Source organism: Scyliorhinus torazame, chromosome 5, assembly GCF_047496885.1.
Source record: "Scyliorhinus torazame isolate Kashiwa2021f chromosome 5, sScyTor2.1, whole genome shotgun sequence".
Lineage (NCBI taxonomy): Eukaryota > Metazoa > Chordata > Chondrichthyes > Carcharhiniformes > Scyliorhinidae > Scyliorhinus > Scyliorhinus torazame.
Genome location: NC_092711.1, coordinates 170,298,206 through 170,323,002, shown reverse-complemented (window position 1 = coordinate 170,323,002; position 24,797 = coordinate 170,298,206). Strand labels below are relative to the sequence as shown.

General features: G+C 45.7%; 3 protein-coding genes across 4 annotated transcripts in view; all 3 read right to left on the bottom strand.

The window, feature by feature from the left end:
* LOC140418035 (uncharacterized) overlaps window positions 1–24,797 on the bottom strand; it is an 87,326-nt gene that overhangs the window by 16,266 nt on the left and 46,263 nt on the right. The window lies entirely within an intron of this gene.
* LOC140420617 (uncharacterized) lies at window positions 4,170–9,891 on the bottom strand. Of its 2 annotated transcripts, none has more exons than XM_072504612.1 (2): window positions 9,661–9,891; window positions 4,170–5,800 (listed from the first exon to the last, which is right to left on the bottom strand). In XM_072504612.1, the coding sequence occupies exon 2, from the start codon at window positions 5,482–5,484 to the stop codon at window positions 4,855–4,857; it is 630 nt and encodes a 209-aa protein (XP_072360713.1). In that variant the 5' UTR covers window positions 5,485–5,800; window positions 9,661–9,891; the 3' UTR covers window positions 4,170–4,854. The 2 variants fall into 2 exon arrangements, with proteins under 2 accessions (XP_072360713.1, XP_072360714.1); XM_072504613.1 differs by having other exon boundaries at window positions 4,170–5,741.
* On the bottom strand, window positions 12,901–21,866 carry LOC140420613 (uncharacterized). Its single transcript, XM_072504605.1, has 2 exons — window positions 21,714–21,866; window positions 12,901–18,988 (listed from the first exon to the last, which is right to left on the bottom strand). The coding sequence occupies exon 2, from the start codon at window positions 18,631–18,633 to the stop codon at window positions 17,542–17,544; it is 1,092 nt and encodes a 363-aa protein (XP_072360706.1). The 5' UTR covers window positions 18,634–18,988; window positions 21,714–21,866; the 3' UTR covers window positions 12,901–17,541.

Here is a 24,797-nt window from a genome sequence, read left to right as displayed (position 1 = left end):
TTTAAAAAAAATCAATTCCAACTCAACAGTTGAAAGGATCACACAACAGGACTTACGGTTTAATGGGTTTTACTGCAGCAAACAAACTAGAAGCAACATTTTGTTTTTAATTTTTCCAATTAAGGAGCAATTTAGTGTGGCCAATCCACCTATCTTGCACATCTTTGGTTTGTGGGGGTGAGACCCATGCAGACACAGGGAGAATGTGCAAACTCCACACAGACAGTGACCCAGGGCGGGATTGAACCCGGCTCCTCGGTGCCGTGAGGCAGCAGTGCTAACCACTGTGTCGCCGTGATGCCTCAGAAGCAACATTAACGAACACTATTTTATGCCAGAAACCTCCTTTATTTATAAAATAGAACTTGTCCTTTTACACAATCTAAAATTCCATTCCACGGTTATACTTACTCTGTACCAGAAATCCAAACGGAAGTGTCTCAGAACCAGTCAAAAGTGATGATATAAAGATAGTGGATACATTGTGATCATCTTCCACAATTCTATAGATTCTGGAATGGTTCCTGCAGATTGAAGGTAGCAAATGTCACCCCATTGTTCAGGAAGAGAGGGAGAGAGAAAATGGTGAACTGCAGACCTGTTAGCCTGACATCAGTATTGGGAAAATACCAGAATCTATTATAAAGGATGTGATAAATGGACACCTGGATAAGAATAAACATGGATTTAGAGGGCAGCATGGTGGCACAGTGGGTTAGCCCTGCAGCCTCACTGTGCCGAGGTCCCAGGTTCGATCCTGGCTCTGGGTCACTGTCTGTGTGGAGTTTGCACAGTCTCTCTGTGTTTGCATGGGTTTCGTCCCCACAACCCAAAGATGCGCAGGGTCGGTGGATTAAAAAAAACAAAACATGGATTTTGGAATAGGAAATAATGTTTGATGAACCATTTGGGGTTTTTGAGGATGTTACTATCAGAATTGATAAAGGGGCGTCTGTGGATGTAGTTCACTTGGATTTTCAGAAAGCTTTTGATAAACACCCCACAGGAGTTCATAGAATCAACAATCCCTGCAGGAGGCCATTTGGCCCATCGAGTCTGCACCGACCCTGTGAAAGAGCACCGTACCTAATCACAATTCCCCAGCCAATCCCCGTAACCCCACCTCGGGACAATTTAGAATGGCCAATCCACCTAACCTGCACTTCTTGGGCCTGTGGGAGGAAACCGGAGCACCCGGAGGAAATCCTCACACACGGGGAGATCGTGCAAACTCCACACACACAGTTGCCCGAGGTTGGAATCGAACCCCGGTGTCTGGCGTTGTGAGGCGCTGTGCTAACCATTGTGCAGTCAGAGGTCAGTTAGCAAAATGAAACCACATGGGATAGGAGGTAATATACTGGCATGGATTGAGGATTGGCTAACAGGCAGAAAACAGAGAGGAGGAATAAATGGGTCATTCTCACCGTAGCAGGTTGTGACTAGTGGGGTATCACAAGGTTCAGTACTTGGGCCCCAGCTGTTCACAGTTTATACAATGATTTGGATGTGGGGGCTAAATGTAATATTTCCAAGTTCACAGATGACACAGAGCTGGGTGGGAATGTGTGTTGTGAGGAAGATGTAAAACGGCTACAGGAGGATTTGGACAGACTTAGTGAGTGGGCAAGGACATGACAGATAATGTGGAAAAATGTAAGATGATCACTTTGGTAGGAGGAACCGATGAGCAGAGTATTTCTGAAATGGTCAGAGATTAGAAAGTGCAGATGTACAAAGGGACCTGGGTGTCCTCATCAATAAGTCACCGAAGGCTAACATACAGGTGCAGCAAGTTATTAGGAAGGCTGATGGGATGTTGGCCTTTATCACAAGAGGATTTGAGTCCAGGAGTAGTGAAGACTTGCTTCAATAGTATAGAACCTTGGTTAGACCACAGCTGGAGTACTGTGTGCAGTTTTACTCCCCTTACCTTAGGAAAGGTATTATTACCACAGAGGGAGGGCAATGAAGGTTCACCAGACTTGTTCCAGGGTTGGCAGGACTGTCCCATGAAGAGAGATTGGGGAAACTGGGCCTGTATTCTCTAGAGTTTTAAAGAATGAGAGGGGATCGCATTGAAATCTACAAAATACTTAAAGTAATAGACAGGGTGGGTGCAGGTGAGATTTTTCCCCTGCTGGAGAGTCTAGAACCAGGGGACACAATTTTAAAATAAGGGGGAAGCCATTTAGGAACGGTCTCGGAGGAGACATTTCTTTATTCAGAGGGTTGTGAATCTTTGGAATTCTCTACCCCAGAGGGCTGTGGGAGCTCAGTCATTGAGTGTGTTTAAAGCAGAGACTGTCAGATTTCTAAATCCCAATAACACAAAGGGATATGGGGATAGTGTGGGGAAAAGGGATTGAACTGGATGATCAGCCATGATCGTATTGAAAGGTGGAGCAGACTCGATGGGCTGAATGGCCAATTACTGCTCCTATATTCCAATGATCAAAGATATGTAGGAAACTAAATTGTGAAGGGGACAGAAGGTAGACTACAAAGTGATGTAGATAGGTTATGTGAGTGGGAAAAGATCTGGCGAACAGAGTATAATGTGGGAAAATGTGAAATTGTCCATTTTGGCAGGAAGAATATAAAAATGTAACTCAATGGTGAGAGATTGCAGAGCTCTGAGATTCAGAGGGATCTGGATGTCCAAGAGCATGAGTCACAAAAGGCGAGTATACAGGTACAGCAAGTAATTAGGAGAGCTAATAGAATGTTATTGTTTATTGTGAGGGGAATTGAATACAAAAATAATACAGATTATGCTTCAGTTATACAGGACATTGGTGAGACCACATCTGGAGCACTGTGTACAGTATTGCTCTGATTTAAGCAATGATGTAAATGTGTTGGAAGCAGTTCAGAGAAGGCTTACTGGACTCATACCTGGAATTGGAGGCTGGTCTTATGAGGAATGATTGGACAGGCTTGGCTTGTGTCCGATGGAGTTTAGGTGACTTGATTGAACCGTATAAGATCCTGAGGGGCCTTGACAGGGTGGATGTGGAAAGGATGTTTCCTCTTGTGGGAGAATCTAGAAATTGGAGTCACTTTAAAAGTAATAAGTTGCCCATTTACGGCAGTTGAGAACTTTTTCTCTCCAAGGGTTGTGATTCTTTGGAACTCTCTTCCTCAAAGGGCAGTGGAAGCAGAGTCTGTGAATATTTTGAAGGCAGAGCTGAATGGATTCTTGCCAAGCAAGGGGGTGAAAGGTTATCTGGGCGACAGCGGGAATGTGGAGTTGAGGTTACAATCAGATCAGCCGGGAACGTATTGAATGGTGGAGCAGGCTTGAGGGGCCGAGTGGCCAGCTCCTAATTCGTATGTTATCACATGCTTTCTAATAGATTTTAGCATTTTCCCTCCTACTGATGTCAGGCTAATGGGTCTGTGGTTCCCCGTTTTCTCTCTCCTTAAATATGGGGGTTACATTTACCACCTTCCAATCTGCAGGAACCATTCCAGAATCTATAGAATTTTGAAAGGTGATCACCAATGTATCCACTATCTCTACAGCCACCTCTTTCAACACTCTGGGATGTAGAGCATCAACTTTTGGGGATTTATTAACTTTCAACCCCATTAATTTCTCCAGTGCTACTTTTTCACTAATACTAATCTCAGTTCCTCGTGCTCACTGGTCCCTTGGTTCTCCCGTGTTTTTAGGACAATTTCTGTATCTTCCTCCATGAAGACAAACACACATTTAGTTTCTCTGCCATTTCCTTATCCCCCATTATAAACTCTCCTGTCTCTGTCTGGAATGTACCCACATTGGTCTTTGCCAATCTTTTCCTGTTCACATTCCTATTGGAGCTTTTCCAGTCGTTTTTTATGTTTATTGTCAGTTTGCTCTCATATTCTATTTTCTCCTCATCAGTTTCTTGGTCCTCCTTTGCTAAATTCTAAAACAAGTTCCCAATCCTCAGGTTTTCTACTATTGCGGCCACTTTATGAGCCTCTTCCTTTGATCTAATGGAATCTTTAACTTTTCTTGTTAGCCACGGTGGCATTACTTTTCCGGTTGGATTTTTGTTCCCTAAAGTAATCTATATTTGGTTTATATATGTGAAATGAAAGTTGCCAAAGTCCCAGAGGACCATAGGCTGCTCTCCCTTTTGAGAGAGAGAGAGAGAGAGATAGAGATAACTGGTGATTTAACCTGAGGGTCACCACAGCTCAGGCGAGGAGCAATGTAGAGAAGGTGGACCCTTCATGGATAACCTCAGCCAGTACGACACTTGCACCCCTGCTTTTGGAGTCACTCCACATCATGATTAGCCATCCAGCCAACTGAGCTAACTGAGCTCCCAGTAGATATATAATAATTCCTTAAATATTAGCTATTGCCTGTCTGCCATCATATCATTTAATGTGGTTTCCCAGTCCACCTCAGACAACTTGCCCCTCATACCCTGATAGTTTTCTTTTGTGAGAAACACCCAGATAAATTAAACAAAAAAAACTTGTAACCACCATCTTCATGGCAATGTGGCAGGATCTGGGGGCATCCAAACGGAAATTCAAACTAAATATCTTCTAACTTTCAAACACCCTTTCACTCTGATCCTTGTGAAATTTTAAACCAAGTAGTTGCAACAAGGCTCGAAGAGCGTCAGCCCACTGGAGGCAAAGTGGTGAGACTGCCAAGTCCAGCAGAAAGAAAACCTACGGCCATCCCCATATTACCAACAGTTAGAATGAACAAAATGCTGTCCTTGATGTAATTGAAGCAGAAACAATAACAGCAGAATCCAACCCCTGTAATCAACTGGGAACTTGGTGTCTCAGCAGGTGCCATGAATCATGTATTCCCTTCCCACATTGAGAGGTGAACGGACTCTACCCAGCATGAACGCGCTGGTGACTCTGCAGGTTGGATGGATCACTGAATCCCTTCCCACACTGGGAGCAGATGAACGGCCTCTCCCCCGTGTGAATTCGCTGGTGATTCTTCAGGTGGGATAACTGAGTGAATCCCTTCCCACACTGAGACCAGGTGAATGGTTTCTCCCCAGTTTGAACTTGCTGGTGTTTCTTCAGCTCCGGTAACCAAGGGAATCCCTTCCCACACTGAGGGCAGGTGAACGGCCTCTCCCCAGTGTGAATTCGCTTATGTGTCCGCAGGGAGGATGAATCACTGAATCCCTTCCCACACTGTGAGCAGTTGAACGGCCTTTCCCCAGTGTGAACTCGCTGGTGACTCTGCAGGTGGGATAACTGAGTAAATCCCTTCCCACGCTGAGAGCACGTGAATGGCCTCTCCCCAGTGTGAACCCGTTGGTGTTTCTTCAGGCTAGAGAACTGAGTGAATCCCTTCTCACACACACAGCAGGTGAACGGCCTCTCCCCAGTATGACTGCGTCGATGAATCTCCAGCTGAGATGGGATTCTGTATTCCTTCCCACAGTCCCCACATTTCCACGGTTTCCTCATGTTTTGCATCTCCTCGTGTCTCTCCATGTTGGACATGAAGTCTCGTCCACACACAGAACACGTGTATGGTCTCTCCCCGCTGTGAATGGTGCGATGTGTTTTCAGGCTGTGTAACTGGTTAAAGCTCTTTCCACAGTCAGTGCTCTGGAACACTCTCACTCGGGTGTGTGTGTCTCGGTGCTTTTCCAGTCACACTGATGTTTAAAATGTTTTGATGCCGACAGATTGGGTAAACAATTCTCCTTCTAGATTCAACGGCCGATGATACTCAGATCCCAAGGTATCGAGTGACTCTGTAAGACCGAGATGTGACAATTGAGATTTCTGTCTGTAATTCCTCCTCTTGTAATATCTGTAAAAGGAGTTGACAAAAGTCAATACTCAGTCCAGGATAGAAATTCAGAACAGATAATTCTAATTTCTTTGGACCATTCTTTCCTCTCTCATTCCCCAATACCTCAGCTCCAATACAACAAGAACCATAAGACATAGAAGCAGAATTAGGGCACTTGGCCAATCGAGTCTACTCCGCCATTCAATGATGGCTGATACATTTCTCATCCCCATTCTCCTGCCTTCTCTCCATAACCCTTGATCCCCTTACTAATCAAGAACCTATCTATCTCTGTCTTAAAGACACTCAATGATTTGGCCTCCACAGCCCTTTGCGGCAAAGAGTTCCACAGATTCACCACCCACTGGCTGAAGAAATTCCTCCTCATCTCTGTTTTAAATGATCGTCCATTTAGACTGAGATTGTGTCCTCTGGTTCTAGTTTTTCTTTCAAGTGGAAACATCCTCTCCACGTCGACTCTATCCAGGCCTCGCAGTATCCTGTAAATTTCAATAAGATCCCCCCCTTATCCTTCTAAACTCCAACGTTAACACACCCAGAGTCCTCAACCGTCAGAGTTCCTCATACGTCATTCCTGAGATTAGAGGACCCAAAATTGCTCATAATACTCCAAATAGGGTCTGACCAGAGCCGTATAGACCAATTCCCCATACCTAGTCTCCAGGGAGTGGACTCGGAGGGACGGAGTTTCGGAGCTGTGAGTACAAAAACCTTATCTCGGGGATTCACAGCCGAGTCTCAAGGGAGCGGACTCGGAGGGGCAGGGTATCGGAGCAGTGACTGTAGGAAGGATGAGCTATCTGACCACTGCACCCTGGTACAGGAGGCCATTCAAGCGGGGGGGAGGAAGTGGTAGTTGTCGGGGTTTCTATAATTAGGGGAACTGATAACATCCTTTGGAAGCAGGGCCGAGAGTCCCACATGGTATGTTGCCTGTCCGGTGACAGGGTGAGGGGCATCTCTAACCAGCTTCAAAGGATATTGGAGAGGGAGGGGGAGGATCCAGTTGTTGGGGTCCACGTTGGGACAAACAACATCAGCAAGACTCGGAAAGAGGACCTGTTTGGGAATATAAGGAACTAGGAACAAAATTAAAGAACAGGTCCCAAGGGTTATAATCTCTGGATTATTCACCGAGCCATGTGCAAATTGGCACAGGGATGAGAAAATTAGGGAAGTAAACACGTGGTTAAAGGAGTGGTACGGGAAAGAGGGGTTCCATTTCATGGGGCACTGGCATCAGTATTGGGACAGGAGAGATCTGTACCGTTGGGACGGTCTCCACCTGAACCGATCTGGGACCAGTGTGGAAAGGATAAATAGGGAGGTCACAAAGACTTTAAACTAACAAATGGAGGGGGAGGGGAAGGCCTCAGGGGAACGCAACACAGTTTCAAAAACAAGCAGCAGGACGGTCTGGACTGGGTACCAAATATACCGGTTATAAAGTTTACAGGAGGGACAGAGAATATGGCAGAGGGGGTGGAGTAGCCTTACTGATTGGAAATACTATCACCTCAATGGTGAGGATTGGATACACCGGCCAGTTCACGCTGGGGAGAGGCCATTCACCTGCTCTTAGTGTGGGAAGGGATTCACTTTTTTAAGAAGGGTGAGAAACGGAATTACAGACCAGTTAGCTGAACACGACATGGTAACATAATGGTTAGCACTGTTGCTACACAGCGCCAAGGACCCAAGTTCGATTCCCGGCTTAGGTCACTAAGTGTGGAGTCTGCACGTTTTCCCCGTGTCTGCGTGGGTTCCTCCCACAAGTCCCGAAAGACGTGCTTGTTAGGTGAATTCGACATTTTGAATTCTCCTGAGTGTACCTGAACAGGCGCCAGAATGTGGCGACTTGGGGATTTTCACAGTAACTTCATTGCAGTGTTAATGTAAGCCTATTTGTGACAATAAAGATTATTATCACCTGCACTACCCTCAACTACACACTCGGAAAATTCAAATGAAATTGAATCCACAGAATCCTTCTGCACCGACCCTCCGATAGAGCATGCTACCCAGGTCCACTCCCCATCTCTATTCCCTTAGACCCACCTACCTTTTGGACACTAAGGGGCAGTTGTTCATGGCCAATCCACCTATCCTGCACATCTTTGGACTGTGGGAGGAAACTGGAGCACCTGGAGGAAACTCCCTGTCATGTGAGAGTACCTTTAAGAAATGGGTGTTTAAGAAATGTACATTTAAGAAATGGAACTGCTCATGTTCCTGAAGTGATGTCAGAGTGTGGGGGGAGCGGAGCTCTACTTCTGCTTTTTGAGTTTCAGTTTGAGAGAGCAGCTTGGGTGTGTTTGTTTTCAGGGAGCTGCATGAAGAAAACAAAGGGGCTGTAGCTGAAGTAACCAAAAGCAGCAGTACGGTTGAACTCTTTCTCACTATATATATTGAATGTAACCTAATGTGCTCCTGATTGAAGGCTGGTTAAGTCATTTGGATGTTAAAAGGACAGCTGAAACTATTACCTAGTCTTTGGGGCTTATCTTTGAATTAATGGGTGTTCAGATATTCAATGGTTGTTTTAAAAAGGTTAACTTGAGTTGATAGAATAAACATAGTTTTGTTTAAAAAAATACTTGTCCATTTATGCTGTATCACAGCTGTAGAGTGAGCCGTGTGCTCCCCACACCACAATCTATTAAAAGTTGTGGGTCAGTTGAACTCCATGCTACACTTTGGGGTTCTCTAAACTCTGACCCATAACAACACGCAGACAGGGGGAGAACGAGCAAACTCCACAAAGTGTACACCTTAGATCTCTTCCTTTCCAACCCCCCACTCTCTTCCTTCAAACCAACTTTCCCTTTCTGATTTCTTGCTTTCAGAGACCCAAAAACTTAGAGTCATAGAGTTTTACAGCACAGAAAGCTGCCCTTCGGCCCATCGTGAAAATGCTGCCTGTTCAGCCACAGCAGGTCAAAGATGAAAAGAGAGTGCAACAGTTCAGCACTTCATGAAGACACATAGCCATTTGATCTGTCCCTCTCTGCCACCAGCTCAGATACGACACTGCACAAACTTAGCGGCCACGATAGAGTTGGGATCAGCTGTGGTGAAACACTGGAACTGGATCCAGGTCAGGGTGAAATATAGTTTGCTTGCCAGTTCATTGGAGGGTGAGGTCACAGATGGGTGGTGCTATGGGTGGATCAGATGAGGATTTTAATAGGCACTGGTGAGGGTGTACATTGAGATGCTGAGTGGATTGGCTGGCTTGTCAGACAGTCAGTCCCCTTCACTGTCAAGCAGCATGTAGAGGTCTGACTCCAAGTCTCCAAATTGGCAGAGGACATTGTGCAGAACGTGCCCTGTCCACAACCTCTGCTCCATCTCCTTGTTCTGGAGCAGAACCAGAGGCACTGCTATTGCTGCTCAGAAACCTATTCCAGCCTTTGTTTGGGTTGGTCTTTATAAGACATAATCTTTCCTTTTCTTTAATAAAAATTATTTTAAAACTCCAAATTATAAAATTATTTGACAAAGCCATGCTGACTATCCTTGATTAATTCTTGCCTCCGCAACAGAGATTAATTCTGTCCCTCAGGATATTTATTTCCTGACCACTCACGTTAAACTCACTGGTCTGTAATCTCCTGGATTTACCCTACTTCTCTTCTTGAATAATGGCACCACATTATCTGTCCTCCTTCCTCTGGCACCGCTCCTGTGACCAGAGATTTGAAAATTATTCTCAGAGCCTCTGCAATCTCCTCTCTTGCGGCCCACAGCAGCCTGGGAAACATCTCATCTGGGCCTGAGGATTTAAACAAGTCACCATGTGAAGGTGAGAATGAGAACATGAATTTAATGGGGAGAAAAGAAAGTGTTTTACTTACAAGGGTTAGAGGCAGTTTCAGTCTGTGTGAAGCGAGAGGAGCAGCAGGTTTGCTGGGCAGACAGTAAAGGAAACTCCGTGCAGCCAGTGACACAGGCCCCAAACTCTGATTGGCTGGAGGATCAGCGCCTATCCGGTCCTCCACAGGTTCCTATTGGCCAATCTCCCTCATGGAGACAATGAAGGGGCAGACCTCGACCCTCGTCGGGGTGGGCGCGTATTTGACCTCCCGACGCTGAGCTGTTGTCCAATTAAGAGTATTTTGTTTCTGTGACCAGGGATGTTGCTCCCAATGGGGACTGTGTGCTGGGAACGCCCCTCTGAGTCATTGTGACGTCCCAATGGAGCCCTGCCTGAATCACTGCTCCGCGGTGACATCTCCGGGCTCCAGTGCGCAGGCCCGGCGGGCGCACACGGCGGCCCGCCCCCGCCCCCCCATGCACATCAGCAGACAAGGTTTCCAGGCAACCGGCTGACGCTTCGGGCCAGATCGAGAAGCCGCTCGGTGATCGCTATCTCCACCCAGCCCGGGACTGCGCATGACCAAGGGAGACAGGGAACTGCGCAGCGCAGAGGAGAGCCCACCCTCTGACCTGCCTGCTCAGGTGTTCGCCAATGAGAAACTGGGAGGAATGGAAAGACTCTGGTCCTCCAACCAATCAGAGCGCGGGTTTGTATGAATGACTATTGAGCTTCACAACTACTGAAACGTCCTCCTGTCTCCAACATCTGTGAGTAAAACACATTCTTTTCTCCCCCTTTCCATTTCTTTTCTCATTCTGACCTTCAATTGGTGACTTGCAGCAACTGAAGGGAAAGGAAGTGAATCCAAGGAGGGTGCAGACTCTGCAAAGCTTGGCCAGGTCTCTCTCTCTTAAAGTCATTGACATCCTTTGCTCCCTCAGCTTGACACATTTATTTGTCTGGCTAAAAGGATGGTCTCTTTCCTAATGTTCACAATTAAAGGGCTGCTTTCCCCCGGGGATGGCTGACATTTAAGGGGACAGGAAATTAATATCATACAGAGAAATATCCAGTGTTGTTCTATGGTACAGATTAGATATATTATTTATGGTTATGTAAAGTACATTTATTATTATTTCTAGTCTTGTAATATTGTACTGTAGCCACGTTATATATTTCCAGTCATCTCTTCTCTCAGAGGGTGTTAATCTCCAGAATAATTTTCCCCCAGGGACCAGTGGAGTCTGGGAGTCATTCAATATATTCAAGGATGAATTGGACTGAATTATTTTTTTGAATTTAATGTGCCCAATCTTTTTTTTCAATTGAGGGCCTCTCTCCCTTGGACATGTGCAGTTCCGGTCACCCGCTCTCCCGTGCGGTGGATAGAGCAGTTTCTTCAGCACGGGAGGAATTGTGGGAACTGCGGCCACCATTAATTCTCCAGGAGCCCAGTCTCCAACCTCCTGCAACTGGGAGGAAAAGTGAGGGGGTGGACATTGACCTCAACATGACACAAAGTACATGCTGCTAGTAATTGGATTTGATTGTGACCCCCCCCCCCCCTCACCAAAACATCTTTTTTTAAATTTAAAGTACCCAATTCATGTTTTTTCCAATTAAGGGACAATTTAGTATGGCCAATCCACTTACTCTGCACATCTTTGGGTTGTTGAGATGAGGCCCACGCTGACATGGGGATTTTGTGTAAACTCCACACGGATCGAACCTGGGACCTCGGCGCCGTGAAACTAGACAGATTTATGATTGGTGAGGGAGTTGAGGGTCACGGGGAACAGGTAGGAAAATGGACTGAAAAATTAAGATGAGGAGTGAATTCTTCACTTGAGGATATGATGAAGCTTTGGAATTCTCTACTCCAGAGGACTGTGGAGCCTCAGTCATCAAGTATTTTCCAGATCGAGATTGATAAGTTTCAAGATGTTGAAGTCACCAAATATGGGGGATAGTGTGGGGAAATGGTGCTGAGCTAGATCGGCCATTGGGCTCATTACAGGATTGAGCAAGTTCAAAGGGCCAAATGGCTGACCGCAGCTCCTATTTGTTATGGTCGCTGTGTCCAGGACAGGAAACCGTGAGCATGAATCTGTCAATCAGCCTGAATCAGCACCTTCAGCAGAATTGGGAGGGTGAATATTAGATAAAGCAGAGTGAGAATGGAGGGAGAGTGTGTGGGATGGAGATTTACAGCATTTGGGGAATGAGTGGAAAGAATGTTCCAGAAGAACTAGAATTGTCTGTTCTGAATTTCTATCCTGTACTGACAGTGATGTATTTTGTAAATTGTTTTAACAGGAGATTTGAAGAGGACGAATTACAGACAGAAATCTAATACATGTTGTCTGGATCTGACAGTCACTCAATTCTTTGGTACCTGAATATCATTGGCCTTCGAATCTTGAAGGAGCAATGCTGGTCTTATCTGTCAGCTTCAAAAGATTTTAAAGATCAGTGTGACTGGAAAAGCACCGAGACACACACACCCGAGTGAGTGTGTTCCAGAGCACTGACTTGTGGAAAGAGCTTTAACAGTTACACAGCCTGAAAAAAACATCGCACTATTCACAGCGGGAAGAGACCGTACACGTGTTCTGTGTGTGGGTAAGGCTTCAATTGTCTGACCTAGGGAGACACAAGGAGACCCAAAATATGGAGAAACAGTGGAAATGCCTAACTGTGGTGAGGGATTCAAAGCCCCATCTGCACTGAAAGCTCATTGGCGCATTCACACTGGGGAGAGACCATTCAGCTGCTCTCTCTGTGGGAAAGGATTCAGTCAGTCATTCACCCTGCAAACACACCAGAGGGTTCACACTGGGGAGGCCATTCATCTGCTCTAAATGTGGGAAGGGATTCACTCAATGATTCAGCCTGCACATGAATCTGTCAATCAGATAAGGGAACCCACTTCACACTGGGGAGAGGCCGTTCATCTGCTCTCAGTGTGGGAAGGGATTCTGTGAATCATCCACACTGCGGAGACACCAGCGAGTTCACACTGGGGAGAAGCCATTCAGCTGCTCCGAGTGTGGGAAGGAATTCAATCAATTATCTAGCTTGATGTCCCACGGGCGAGTTCACACTGGGGAGAGGCCGTTCACCTGCTCTCGAGTGTGGGAAGGGAGTCTGTGTTTCCTCGTACCTGCTGAGACAGCAACAAGTTCACAATTGATTACAGGGGTTGGATTCTGTTGTTATTGTTTCTGCTCTCAATTACACCCAGGACTGCATTTTGTTCATTCTGACATTGGTGAAGTGGGAGGGTGGGAGGGTTTCTTTCTGCTGGACTGGCCGGTCTCACGACTTTGCCTCCAGTGGACTCTTGTAACAAGAAAAATTAAAGATTCCATTAGGTCAAAGGAAGAGACTCATTGATAGATTACAGATTTATTGCTTCACTGATTTATTGGTAATCTTTAAGAATTGATGCAGTATAATTCTTAAATTCAATATATAGATAGAAAATGGAATATCCACAAGGCAAAGACATTGTTTCAGATAAAATGAGAATTGCTGTGCAAGCAACTTAATATGTGTCAGAATCTAACACTGCTTCACGAAAAGTTGAATAAAAGACCTTATAATGAATAAACCATTGTTCTACAAATACATCTAGTAATGAAAAAGTATTGCAGCCTCAGCAACAGAAACATTTCCAAATATAGCAAAGCCTTAGCGACAAGTAAGGTTAATGCAGAACATCTTATCTTCAGAGGATTGGTACACGTGGCAGGAACATGTCGACATTTAATTAATTTGATAGACATTAATGAATCTTAAGTAATGACCAATGCCTGGATAACAAATCATGCTCCAAGTGACAGAATTTTTTGAATAAAATCAGGAAGCCTCAGCTGAGAATTTGAAACCAATAAGGGGTTAGACCATTGATAAGAATTTCTTTAAGAATAAAGTTTCATGACTAAAGTTTGTTCTGTATTCATGCTTTAAGAAATTCTGAACCAAGTATTGATTTCCTAAAGTTTTCTGATATTTTTAACTCTCTATTATATTTTGATGTTTTATTTGATCTACGTTTTGATTCATTTTTATGTAAGAGAATCAAGGTGGATAATTAGCAATAAAGTTGCATTTTTGGACACCTCCAATCAACCCGATCTTGGGCTGTTATTTGAAGATAAAATAAGCGATCTTATCACTCGTATAGTTGCCAAAATTAAGTGTAACCCTGAGGATTGGAAACTTGTCTTAGAATTCAGCAAAGGAGGATCAAGAAACTCAAAAAGAGAAAACTGAATATGAGAGCAAACTGGCGAGAAACATAAAAAACGATTGGAATAGCTCCTTTAAAATGTGAAAAGGAAAAGATTAGCAAAGGCCAATGTGGGTCCATTCCGTGCAGAGAGAGGAGAGTTTATAATGGGGAACAATGAAATGGCAGAGAATCTAAACAATGTGTGTCTGTCTTCATGGAGGACATGAAATCGGCCCAAAAACACGAGAGAACCAAGGGACTAGTGAGCACGAGGAACTGAAGGAGATTAGTATTCGTGAAAAAGTAGTACTTGAGAAATTAATGTGGTTCAAAGTTAATAAATCCCCAAAAGCTGATGCTTTACATCCCAGAGTGTTGAAAGAGGCGGCTGTAGAGATAGTGGATACATTGGTGGTCATTTTTCAAAATTCTATAGATTCTGGAATGGTTCCTGCAGATTGGAAGGTGGTAAATGTAACCCCAATATTTAAGGAAGGAGAGAGAGAAAACGGGGAACCACAGGCCCAATTAGTCTGACATCAGTAGGAGGGAAAATGCTACAATCTATTATAAAGGATGTGATAACATACGAATTAGGAGCAGGAGTAGGCCACTCGGCCCCTCGAGCCTCCTCCACCTTTCAATACGTTCACGGCTGATCTGATTGTAACCTCAACTCCACATTCCTGCTAACCCCCCGATAACCTTTCACCCCCTTGCCTATCAAGATTCTATCCAGCTCTGCCTTCAAAATATTCAAAGACTCTGCTTCCACTGCCCTTTGAGGAAGAGAGTTCCAAAGACTCGCGACCCTCTGAAGAGAAAAAAGTTCTCCTCTGCCGTAAATGGGCAAGTTATTACTTTTAAAGTGACTCCAATTTCTAGATTCTCCCACAAGAGACATCCTTTCCACATCCACCCTGTCGAGGCTCCTCAGGATCTTATACGGTTCAATCAAGTCACCTAAACTCCATCGGACACAAGCCAAGCCTGTCCAATCATTCCTCATAAGACAAGCCTCCAATTCCAGGTATGAGTCCAGTAAACCTTCTCTGAACTGTTTCCAACACATTGACATCATTCCTTAAGTGAGAGCAATACTGTACACAGTGCTCCAGATGTGGTCTCACCAATGTCCTGTATAACTGAAGCATAACCTCCCTACTTTTGTATTCAGTTTCCCTCACAACAAACAATAACATTCTATTAGCTTTCCTAATTACTTGCTGTACCTGTATACTCGCCTTTTGTGATTCATGCTCTTGGACACCCAGATCCCTCTGAATCTCGGAGCTCTGCAATCTCTCACCATTTCGATAAGAAGCTTTTTTATTCTTCTGGCCAACATGGATAATTTCACATATTCCACACATTATTCTCCTTTTGGCAGATATTTTCCCACTCACGTAACCTATCTATATCACTTTGTACCCTCCTTATGTCCTCTTCACAATTTACTTTCCTTCCTATCTTTATATCACCAGAGCCGGAGTTAGTCATTCAGCCCATCGAACCTGCTCCATCATTCAATACGATCATGACTTCAATGTCTTTTTCCCCACGCTATCCCCATATCCCTTTGTGTTATTGATATTTAGAAATCTGTCAGTTGGGCAGCACGGTGGCCCAGTGGTTAGCACTGCTGCCTCACGCACAAAGAACCTGGGTTCGATCCTGGCCCTGGGTCACTGTCCGTGTGGAGTTTGCACATTCTCCTCGTGTCTTTTGGGTCTCAGACCCACAACCCAAAACGACGTGCAGCGGAGGTGAATTGGCCTCGCTACACTGCCCCTTAATTGGAAAGAAATAATTAGGTACGATTAAATTTATTAAACAAAAAACAGAAATCTGTCAGTCTCTGCTTTAAACACACTCAGTGACTGAGCTTCCACAGCCCTCTGGGGTAGAGAATTCCAAAGATTTACAACCCTCTGAGTAAAGAAATGTCTCCTCCGAGACCGGTCCTAAGTGGCTTCCCCTTTATTTTGAAATTGTGTCCCCTGGTTCCAGACTCTCCAACCAGGGGAAACCTCTCACCTGCACCCACCCTGTCTATTCCTTTATGGATTTTGTAAGTTTCAATGAAATCCCCTCTCATTCCTCGAAACACCAGACAAAAGAGGCCTAGTTTCCCCAATCTCCTTTCGTAGGAGATTTGCCTGATTCTTCTTTGGCCCCGGTATGATGGTGGTCTTATTGAAGCAAGTGGGAAACTCAGAACGGAGTAGGGAGAGGTTGAGGATGTCCGCGAACACACCTGCCTGTTGGTCTACGCTGGATCTGGGTGCATGGCAGGGACTCCGTCAGGACCTGTCGCTTTCCGAGGGTTCACTTTCAAGAAGGCCAATCTGACTTTGGAGGCTGTGACGGTGGGTATGGGCGTGTCCAAGGCTCCTGGGGCAGTTTGTTGGTTTCCTGCTCGAAATAAGCACAGAATGCATTGAGTTTGTCGGGGAGTGCTGCGCTGTTGCTGAAGACTGTACTCGGCTTTACTTTGCACCCATTATGTTGTTTAAGCCTTGCCACAACCACGAGAGTCCATGTCGGTAATCTGTGATTCGAGCTTAGTCTGGTACTGTCCCTTGGAGTCCTGGTGTGGTCTCTTGGAGTCCATGATGGCTTTGCGGAGGTCATACCTAGATCTCTTGATTAGGTCAGGGTCGCCGGTCTTGAATTCCTCTGACAATGCCTTCCACAGGGAGTGAATCTCCCGATTAAACCACGGTTTCTGGTTGGGTAACGTACATACTACCTTCTTTGACACACAATCTTCTACACACTTGCTGATGAAGTCTGTGATGGTGCTGGCATACTCGTTTAGGTTGGCTGCTCAGTTCTTGAATATGGACCAGTCCACTGACTCCAAGCAGTCACGTGGGAGCTCTTCTGTTGCCTCGGACCAGCACTGCACGACCTTCTTAATCGGATTCTCCGCTTCAATTTCTGCTTGTATGCCGGGAGAAGGAGCACCGTCTTGTGGTGCGATTTTCCGAAGTGCAATCAGGAGATGGATCATCAGGCACCCTTGATGTTTGTGCAGCAGTGGTCAAGGATGTTGGGGCCCCTGTTGGGACAGGAGATGTTTTGGTGGAATTTTGGCAGTACACTCTTGAGGTTGGCCTGGTTAAAGTCCCCGGCCACGATGAACAAGGCCTCCGGGTATTCTGCTTAATTGTTATTTATAGTAGTTACAATTCATCAAGCGCCTTCTTCACTTCCGCCTGGGGTGGGATGTAGACCGCCGTGATGATGGCAGAAGTGAACTCTGTGGAAAGTAGTATGGATGGCACTTCACAGTTGGGTATTCCAGGACGGGCAGCAGTAGTTTGCCAGGGTCGCCACATCCGAGCACCAGTTGACGAGGAGGCAAACCCCTCCACCCACTCCAGGTTCAGTCCTGGATGTGATTAACAGCAGAATCTAACCCAAGATCACTTGTGAACCCTTTGGTGTCTCAGCAGGTTGGACGACTGAGTGAATCCCTCCCCACAGTGAGAGCAGGTGAATGGCTTCTTTCCAGTGTGAACTCGCTGGTGTCTCCGCAATGTGGATGATGTTTGAAATCTCTTTGTGCAGTGAGAGCAGCTGAACGGTCTCTCCTCAGTGTGAATGCGCTGGTGGGACATCAGTACCCGAGAGCTTTTAAACCCACTCCCACAGTTGGAGCATTTAAAGGGTCTCTCATTGCTGTGAGTGACATTGTGGTTCAGCAAGTGATGACCAAGTGAATATTTTCCCTGTCGGAGAGGTGAACGGGCTCTTCCCGGTGTGACCTCGCTCGTGTTTCATCAGGTTGGATGAGGTTCTAAAGCTCTTTGTGCAATGAGAGCAGCTGAACGGTCGCTCCACAGAGTGAACGCGCTGGTGGGACATCAGTAGCTGTGAGCTTTTGAAACTCCTCCTGCAGTCAGAGCATTTAAAGGGCCTGCTCTTGGTGTGAGTGACATTGTGTTTCAGCAGGCTGGATAATTGAGCAAATCCCTTATCACACACAGTGCAGATGAACGGCTTCTCCCCCGTGTGAAGTCGATGGTGTGCTTGCAGGTGGGATAACCGAGTGAATCCTTTATCACACACAGTGCAGAAGAACGGCTTCTCCCCAGTGTGAACTCGCTGGTGTGTCTGCAGGTGGGGTAACTGAGTGAATCCCTTATCACACAGAGTGCAGATGAACGGCTTCTCCCCGGTGTGAACTCGCTGGTGTGTCTGCAGGTGGGGTAACCGAGTGAATCCCTTATCACACAGAGTGCAGATGAATGGCCTCTCCCCGGTGTGAATTCGTTCGTGTCTCCGCAGGCTGCCAATGTTAGTGAATCCCTTTTCACACTGAGAGCAGGTGAAAGGCCTCTCCCCAGTGTGAACTCGTTTGTGTCTCCGCAGGCTGCCAATGTCAGTGAATCCCTTTTCACACTGAGAGCAGGTAAAAGGCCTCTCTCCAGTGTGAACTCGTTTGTGTTTCCGCAGATTGCCAATGTCAATGAATCCCTTCCCACACACAGAGCAAGTGAAAGGCCTCTCTCCAGTGTGAACTCGGTGGTGTGTCTGCAGGTGGGATACCCGAGTGAATCCCTTCCCACAGTCAGAGCAGGTGAACGGTCTCTCCCCAGTGTGAACTAGTTTGTGTCTCCGCAGGCTGCCAATGTCAGTGAATCCCTTTAAACACTGAGAGCAGGTGAACGGCCTCTCTCCAGTGTGACTGCGTTGATGCCTTGCCAGCACGTGTGGGGCTGTGAATCCCTTCCCACAATCCTCACATTTCCATGGTTTCTCCATGGTCCGGGTGATCTTGCGTTTCACCGCGTTGGACGATCAGTTGAAGCGTCATCCACACACAGAACACCTATACAGTCTCTCCCTGCTGTGAATGGTGTTGTATGTTTTCAGGCTGTGTCACTGCTTAAAGCTCTTTCCACAGTCAGTGCTCTGTAACAGTCTCACATGGGTGTGTGTGTCTCGATGCTTTTCCAGTCACACTGTTGTTTAAAATCTCTTGAAGCAGACAGAATAGACAAACATTTCTCCTTCTAGATTCAAAGGCCGATGATCCCAAGAATTAAGTGACTCAGTCAGTTCTTGACGTGATATTTAGTTTGAGATATCGGCCTCAAACGCCTCTCGTTCGAACTTCCTGAAAACAGATTTTACAATAGTAATCATTGTCAGTACAGGATAGAAATTCAGAACAGACAATTCTAGTGTCTATCGAACATTCTTTCCTCTCTCTTTCCCTGAAATGCTCTAAATCTCAATCCCAACACTCTCCCTCCATTCTCACTCTGCTGCATCTAATATTCACCCTCCCAATTCTCCTGAAGGTGCTGATTCAGGCTGATTGACAGATCCAAGCTCACTGCTTTCTGTCCTGGACACAGAGACCTGAAAATCTTCATGCAGGCTGCCAGACATATATGTCTATAATACTCAATGAAAAATGTGTGTAATATACAGACTGTATTCACTTACTTTCCCTCACAATTTTCCTCAAGGTGCTGATCAACAAATCTAAACTCACTAAAACCTGTACAAGAGTAGAGAATCTCCATGTAAGTACATTTACTGATTAGAGATGGGGAAATCTGAGGAAGAATTTTATTTAGTCATGGAGTGGTCATGACAGGGAACTCACTGCCCACAAGGTTTGTGGAAGTCGAGATGATCAATAATTTAAAATAAAATAGGATGGTCACTTGAAGAAAATAAACTTGCAGGGGAACAGGGATATCGAGGGGGAATGGGACTGACTGGATTGCTGTACAGAGAGTCAGCATTAACTTGAGTTACCAAATGGATTCTGTCAGTGCTGCAATGACTGTATGACTGGAAATATATAATGTAGGTACAGTACTATTTACAAAACTAGAAATAATAATGGATGTATTTTATTACAGAACCATCAATAATATCCACAATACATACCATATAACAACACTAGACATATCTCTGTCCGATATTAAATTTTTAAAAATTAATTTACAGGATGTGGACAATGCTGGTCAGGCCGGCATTTATTGCCCTTCCCCAGTAGCCCTTCCGAAGTAGTGGTGAGCTGCCTTCTTGAACTGCTGCAGTCCTGGAGGTGTAGGTACATCCACTGTGCATTTTTTTTTCATTTGTTTTTTATAAATTTAGAGTACCCAATTCATTTTTTACAATTAAGGAATAATTTAGCGTGGCCAATCCAGCTACCCTGCACATCTTTGGGTTGTGGGGGTGAAACGCACGCAAACACGGGGAGTGTGTGCAAACTCCACGCAGAGAGTGACCCAGAGCCGGCATTGAGCCTGGGACCTCGGAGCCGTAAGGCAGCAGCGCTAACCACTGCTCCACCATGCTGCCCTACATCCCCTGTGCTGTTAGGGAGAGAATTCCAGGATGTTGCCCCAGGGACAGTGAAGGAACGGCAATATATTTCCAAGTCATGGTGGTGAGTAACTTGGAGGAGAACCTCCAGGTGGTGAGGTTCCCACGTATCTGCTGCTCTTGTCCTTCTAGATGGTAGTGGTTGTGGGTTTGGAAGGTGCTGTCTGAGGAACCTTTATGAGTTACTGCAGTGTATCTTGTAGATGGTATACACAGCTGCTACTGTTTGGAAGGTGGTGGAAGGTTTGAATGTTTATGGAAGGGGGTGCAATCAATTAGGCTGCTTTGTCCTGGATAGAGTCAAGCTTCTTTGTTGTTGGAGCTGCACTCATCCAGCAAAGTGGAGCGCATTCCATTACACTGCTGGCTTGTGCTTGTAGATGTCTGGTGGACAGGCTTTGGGGTATCAGGAAGCGTGTTACTTGTCGTAGGATTCCCAGCCCTTGATCTGCCCTGGTAGCTACATTATTAATATGGCTATGTTTCTGATCAATGGTAACCCCCAGGATGTTGGTTGTGCGGGTTTCAGCGATGGGAATGCCACTGAATGTCAAGGGGTGGTGGTTAGATCCTCTCTTTTCGAAGATGGTCATTGCCTGGCACGTGTGTAGCGCGAATGTAACTTGCCACTTATCAGCCCAAGTCTGGATATTGTCCAGGTCTTACTGAATTTGGGCATGGACTGCTTCATTATCTGAGGAGTTGAGAATTGTGCTGAACATTGTGCAGTCATCCGCAAACATCACCACTTCTCACCTTATGATGGAAGGGAGATCATTGATGAAGCAGCTGAAGGTGGTTGGGCCTAGGATACTGCCCTGAGGAACTCCTGCAGTGATGTCCTGGAGCTGAGATGACTGACCTCCAATCACAACCATCTTCCTTTGTGCCAGGTATGACTCCAACCCGTGAAGAATTATCCCCTGATTCCCATTGACTCCAGTTTAGCTGGGGCTCCTTGATGCAATACTCAGTCAAATGCTGCCTTGATGTCAAGAGGAGTCACTCTCACCTCACTTCTGGCATTCAGCTCTTTCGTCCAAGTTTGAACCAAGGCTGTAATGAGGTCAGGAGCTGAGTGACCCTGGCGGAACCCAAACTGAGCTTCCTGGAGCAGGTTATCGCAGAATAAGTGCCACTTAATAGGACCTTTAATGACTCATTCCATCAGTTTGCTGATGATGGAGAGTATTCCGACAGGGAAGTAATTGGCTGTGTTGGACTTGGCCTGTTTACTGACCCCTTAAATGCCAGCCATCTCCTGGAGAAACCAGCCCTTTAATTGTGAACATCCTTTTAGCCAGACAAATAAATGTGTCAAGCTGAGGGAGCAAACGATGTCTTTAAGAGAGAGAGAGACCTGGACAAACCTTTCCAGAGTCTGCACCCTCCCTGGATTCACTTCCTTTCCCTTCAGTTGCTGCAAGTGACCAGTTGAAGGTCAGAATGAGAAAAGAAATGGAAAGGGGGAGAAAAGAAAGTGTTTTACTCACAGTTGTTGGAAATAGGAGTCTGTGTGCAGCTCCAGCTCATTCCGGGTTGAAGGAACAACAGCTTCGCTCGGCAGAAACCTCCATGTCCAACAATGGGGAAGCTCGGATTGGCGGAGGGGCAGAGTCTTTCCGGTCCTCCAAGTATTTCCATTAGTCAACACCTGAGCGGAAATGTCAGCGGAAATGAGCTCCACTGCGCATGCGCAGCTTCCCCTCTCGCTGAGACATGCGCAGCTCCAGGTCAGGGGCGGGGAAATCACCGACGGCCGGAACTGTCAGCCGGTTGCCTGGAATCCGTTTCGAGGCTGTGTTGGGGGAGAGGGAACAAAGGGTGGGGGCGGGGCTCGCGTGTCAACGCGCCGGCGTGTGCGCACTAATGCAGTGACGTCACTGCGGAGCGGATTGATTCCTATTGGCTGATTTAGAGTGTGAGCTCTTTGTGATGTCACAATGTGGAGGTTGGACAATGAGTTTCAGACTAAAAGTTCCTCCTCTGGGCAACATCTGGGAGCAAATCAATGTCTCCCCTTTCAGAAGTTCATAAGATACAGGAGCAGAATTAGGCCATTTGGCCCATCGAGTCTGCTCCGCCATTCGGTCATGGCTGATCTCATCCTGGCCTTATCTCCACCGTCCTGAGAGTTCTTCAGAACCCTTCAACCCAATTTAAAATCTGTCTAACTTCTCCCTAAATGTACTCACTGTCCCAGCTCCACCGCATCTGGGGTAGTGAATTCCACAGATTCACAGCCCATGGGAGGAACAGTTTTTCCTCAACTCTGTTTTGAATAGGGCAGCACTGTGGCCCAGTGGTTAGCACTGCTGTCTACGGTGCTGAAGACCTGGGTTCGATCCCGGCCCCGGGTCACTGTGTGGAATTTGCACTTTCTCCCCGTGTCTGCGTAGGTTTCACCTCCACAACCCAAAGATGTGCAGAGTAGGTGGATTGGTCACACTAAATTGCCCCTTAATTGGAAAAATAATAATTGGGTACTCTAAATTATTATTTTTTTAAATTAAAACTGTTTTGAATTTGCTACCGCTTTTCGTAAGACTATTACCTCTCGTTCTGGAATGCCCCACAAGAGGCAGCAGCCGCTCCAAGTCTACTTTATCTTTCCATTTCTTTTCTCACCCTGATGGGTCATTGGTAACTTGCAGCAACTGTAGAGAAAGGAAGTGAATCTAGTCTGTATGTTCCACACATTTTGAGTTCAGTAATATAGACATATTTCTGTCTGGCAGTCTGCAAGGAGATTTTCAGACCTCTCCAAGATGGGAAGCAGTGAGCAGGGATCTGTCAGTCAGCCTGAATCAGCACCTTTAGAGAATTAGGAGGATTAATATTACAGCAGAGTGAGAATGGAGGGAGAGTGTTGGATGGAAACTAGAATTGCCTGTTCTCAATTTCCATTTATAAATTCCTTTTACAGGATATTAGATGAAGATTTGCAGAAAAAAAATGAATGCCACTTCAGGATTTGGAAGAGTCACTTGGTTTATCAGGACCTGAATATCATCAGGAGAACCATCACTGCAAAATACACTTCTGGGGTTAAGGGTTGCCAGTCAGGTAAAGGAACAGAATGGAAGTAAACACAGGAATGAAGAATCACATTGGGCTGGTTCCAGGAGAATTGAGTGACAACTTCAGCGACGAAACCATGGAGTGTGATTTTTGATTGTCTTGAAAAGTAAAAGGGCAACATTCTATTTATAGTTCAAGGGATACGTTCCCTATTAAAATAGTGTTAAGGCATTGTTGCTTCTAGTTTGTTGCAGTAAAAGTCATAAAACCTGAAGTTTTTGTCTTATGACTCATTAATTTGTTCACTGGGTTTAGAATTTATCTTATAAAATTCCTGATCTTTTCAGAGATCTTACACAGTTGGTTTTAAGTCACAAGTTTCAACTTCCCATTCAGCCTCAGGCAACTTGCTGTCTGTCTGTTGCTCATGTCAATGACAGCCCAGTAACAGAGCTGAGGGCTGGAGATGCTGTGACCCCTTGTAGGAGCTGGGATCAGTAGAAAGAAGAATCGTTGTTTCTGGTTGAGCTTTGTGTGAGCTGTCTGACCATGATGATATATACAATAGCTAACCAGGTAATATGTTGTGATGAGGATTTAGAAACAGACCCTGGGTAGACGAGTTCACTGAAGCTGTGGGCTCGTCAGCTGTACAGTGAAACCAGGCATCTAACAGCCACAGAGACCTCTAATGTTGGACACTGGGTTTAATCCTGTTCTCTATTAAACAGACCTATTTGATACTGGGTGATTGTGAAATAGTTAATCTGACCCTTTATTCATTCAATTCCAAAAGTGAATAACATTGATTCAAGTACAGTGACTATCTTGTCAATCTGTCAATAAAGTGGTGTCAGTTCATGCAGATCCATGTCTGAACTCCATTCCATTACTTATTTTTGTTACTGACTAGACTGTCTCTCTCTTCTCTCCTATCTCTCTCTCCTGCCTCTCTCAGTCTCTGGTGCTCCTCTCTCTCTCTGGTGCCTCTCACTCCCTCTGCTTCCTCTCTCTCCCTCTGTCTCTCTCAGCTGCCAATCACTCTCTTCAGTGCTTAGGAAGGCAGGTGGGATAGTTTCCTTTGGTAGCCGAGGGCTGAGATTATAAGAACAGGGAGATTGTGTTGGAACTGCATCAAACACCAGTTAGACCACAGCCATATTACAGGAAGGAGGTGATCACACGAGAGAGACTGTAGAGGAGATATATTTATTTATTTATTTAAATTTAGAGTGCCCAATTAATTTTTCCAATTAAGGGGCAATTTATTATGGCCAATCCACCTACCCTGCACGACTTTGTGTTGTGGGGGCGAAACCCACGCAAACACGGGGAGAATGTGCAAACTCCACACGGACAGTGACCCAGAGTCGGGATCGAACCTGGGACCTCATGCTGCCCGTTGCAGAGGAGATTTATGATGATGCTACCAGGGATGGAGAATTTTAACTATGAGGAAATATTGGATCTCCCCAGTGTGAATTCGCCGGTGTACAGTGAGTTGCTCCGATCGCATGAATCTCGTCCCACAGTGAGAGCACCTGAACGGTCTCTCA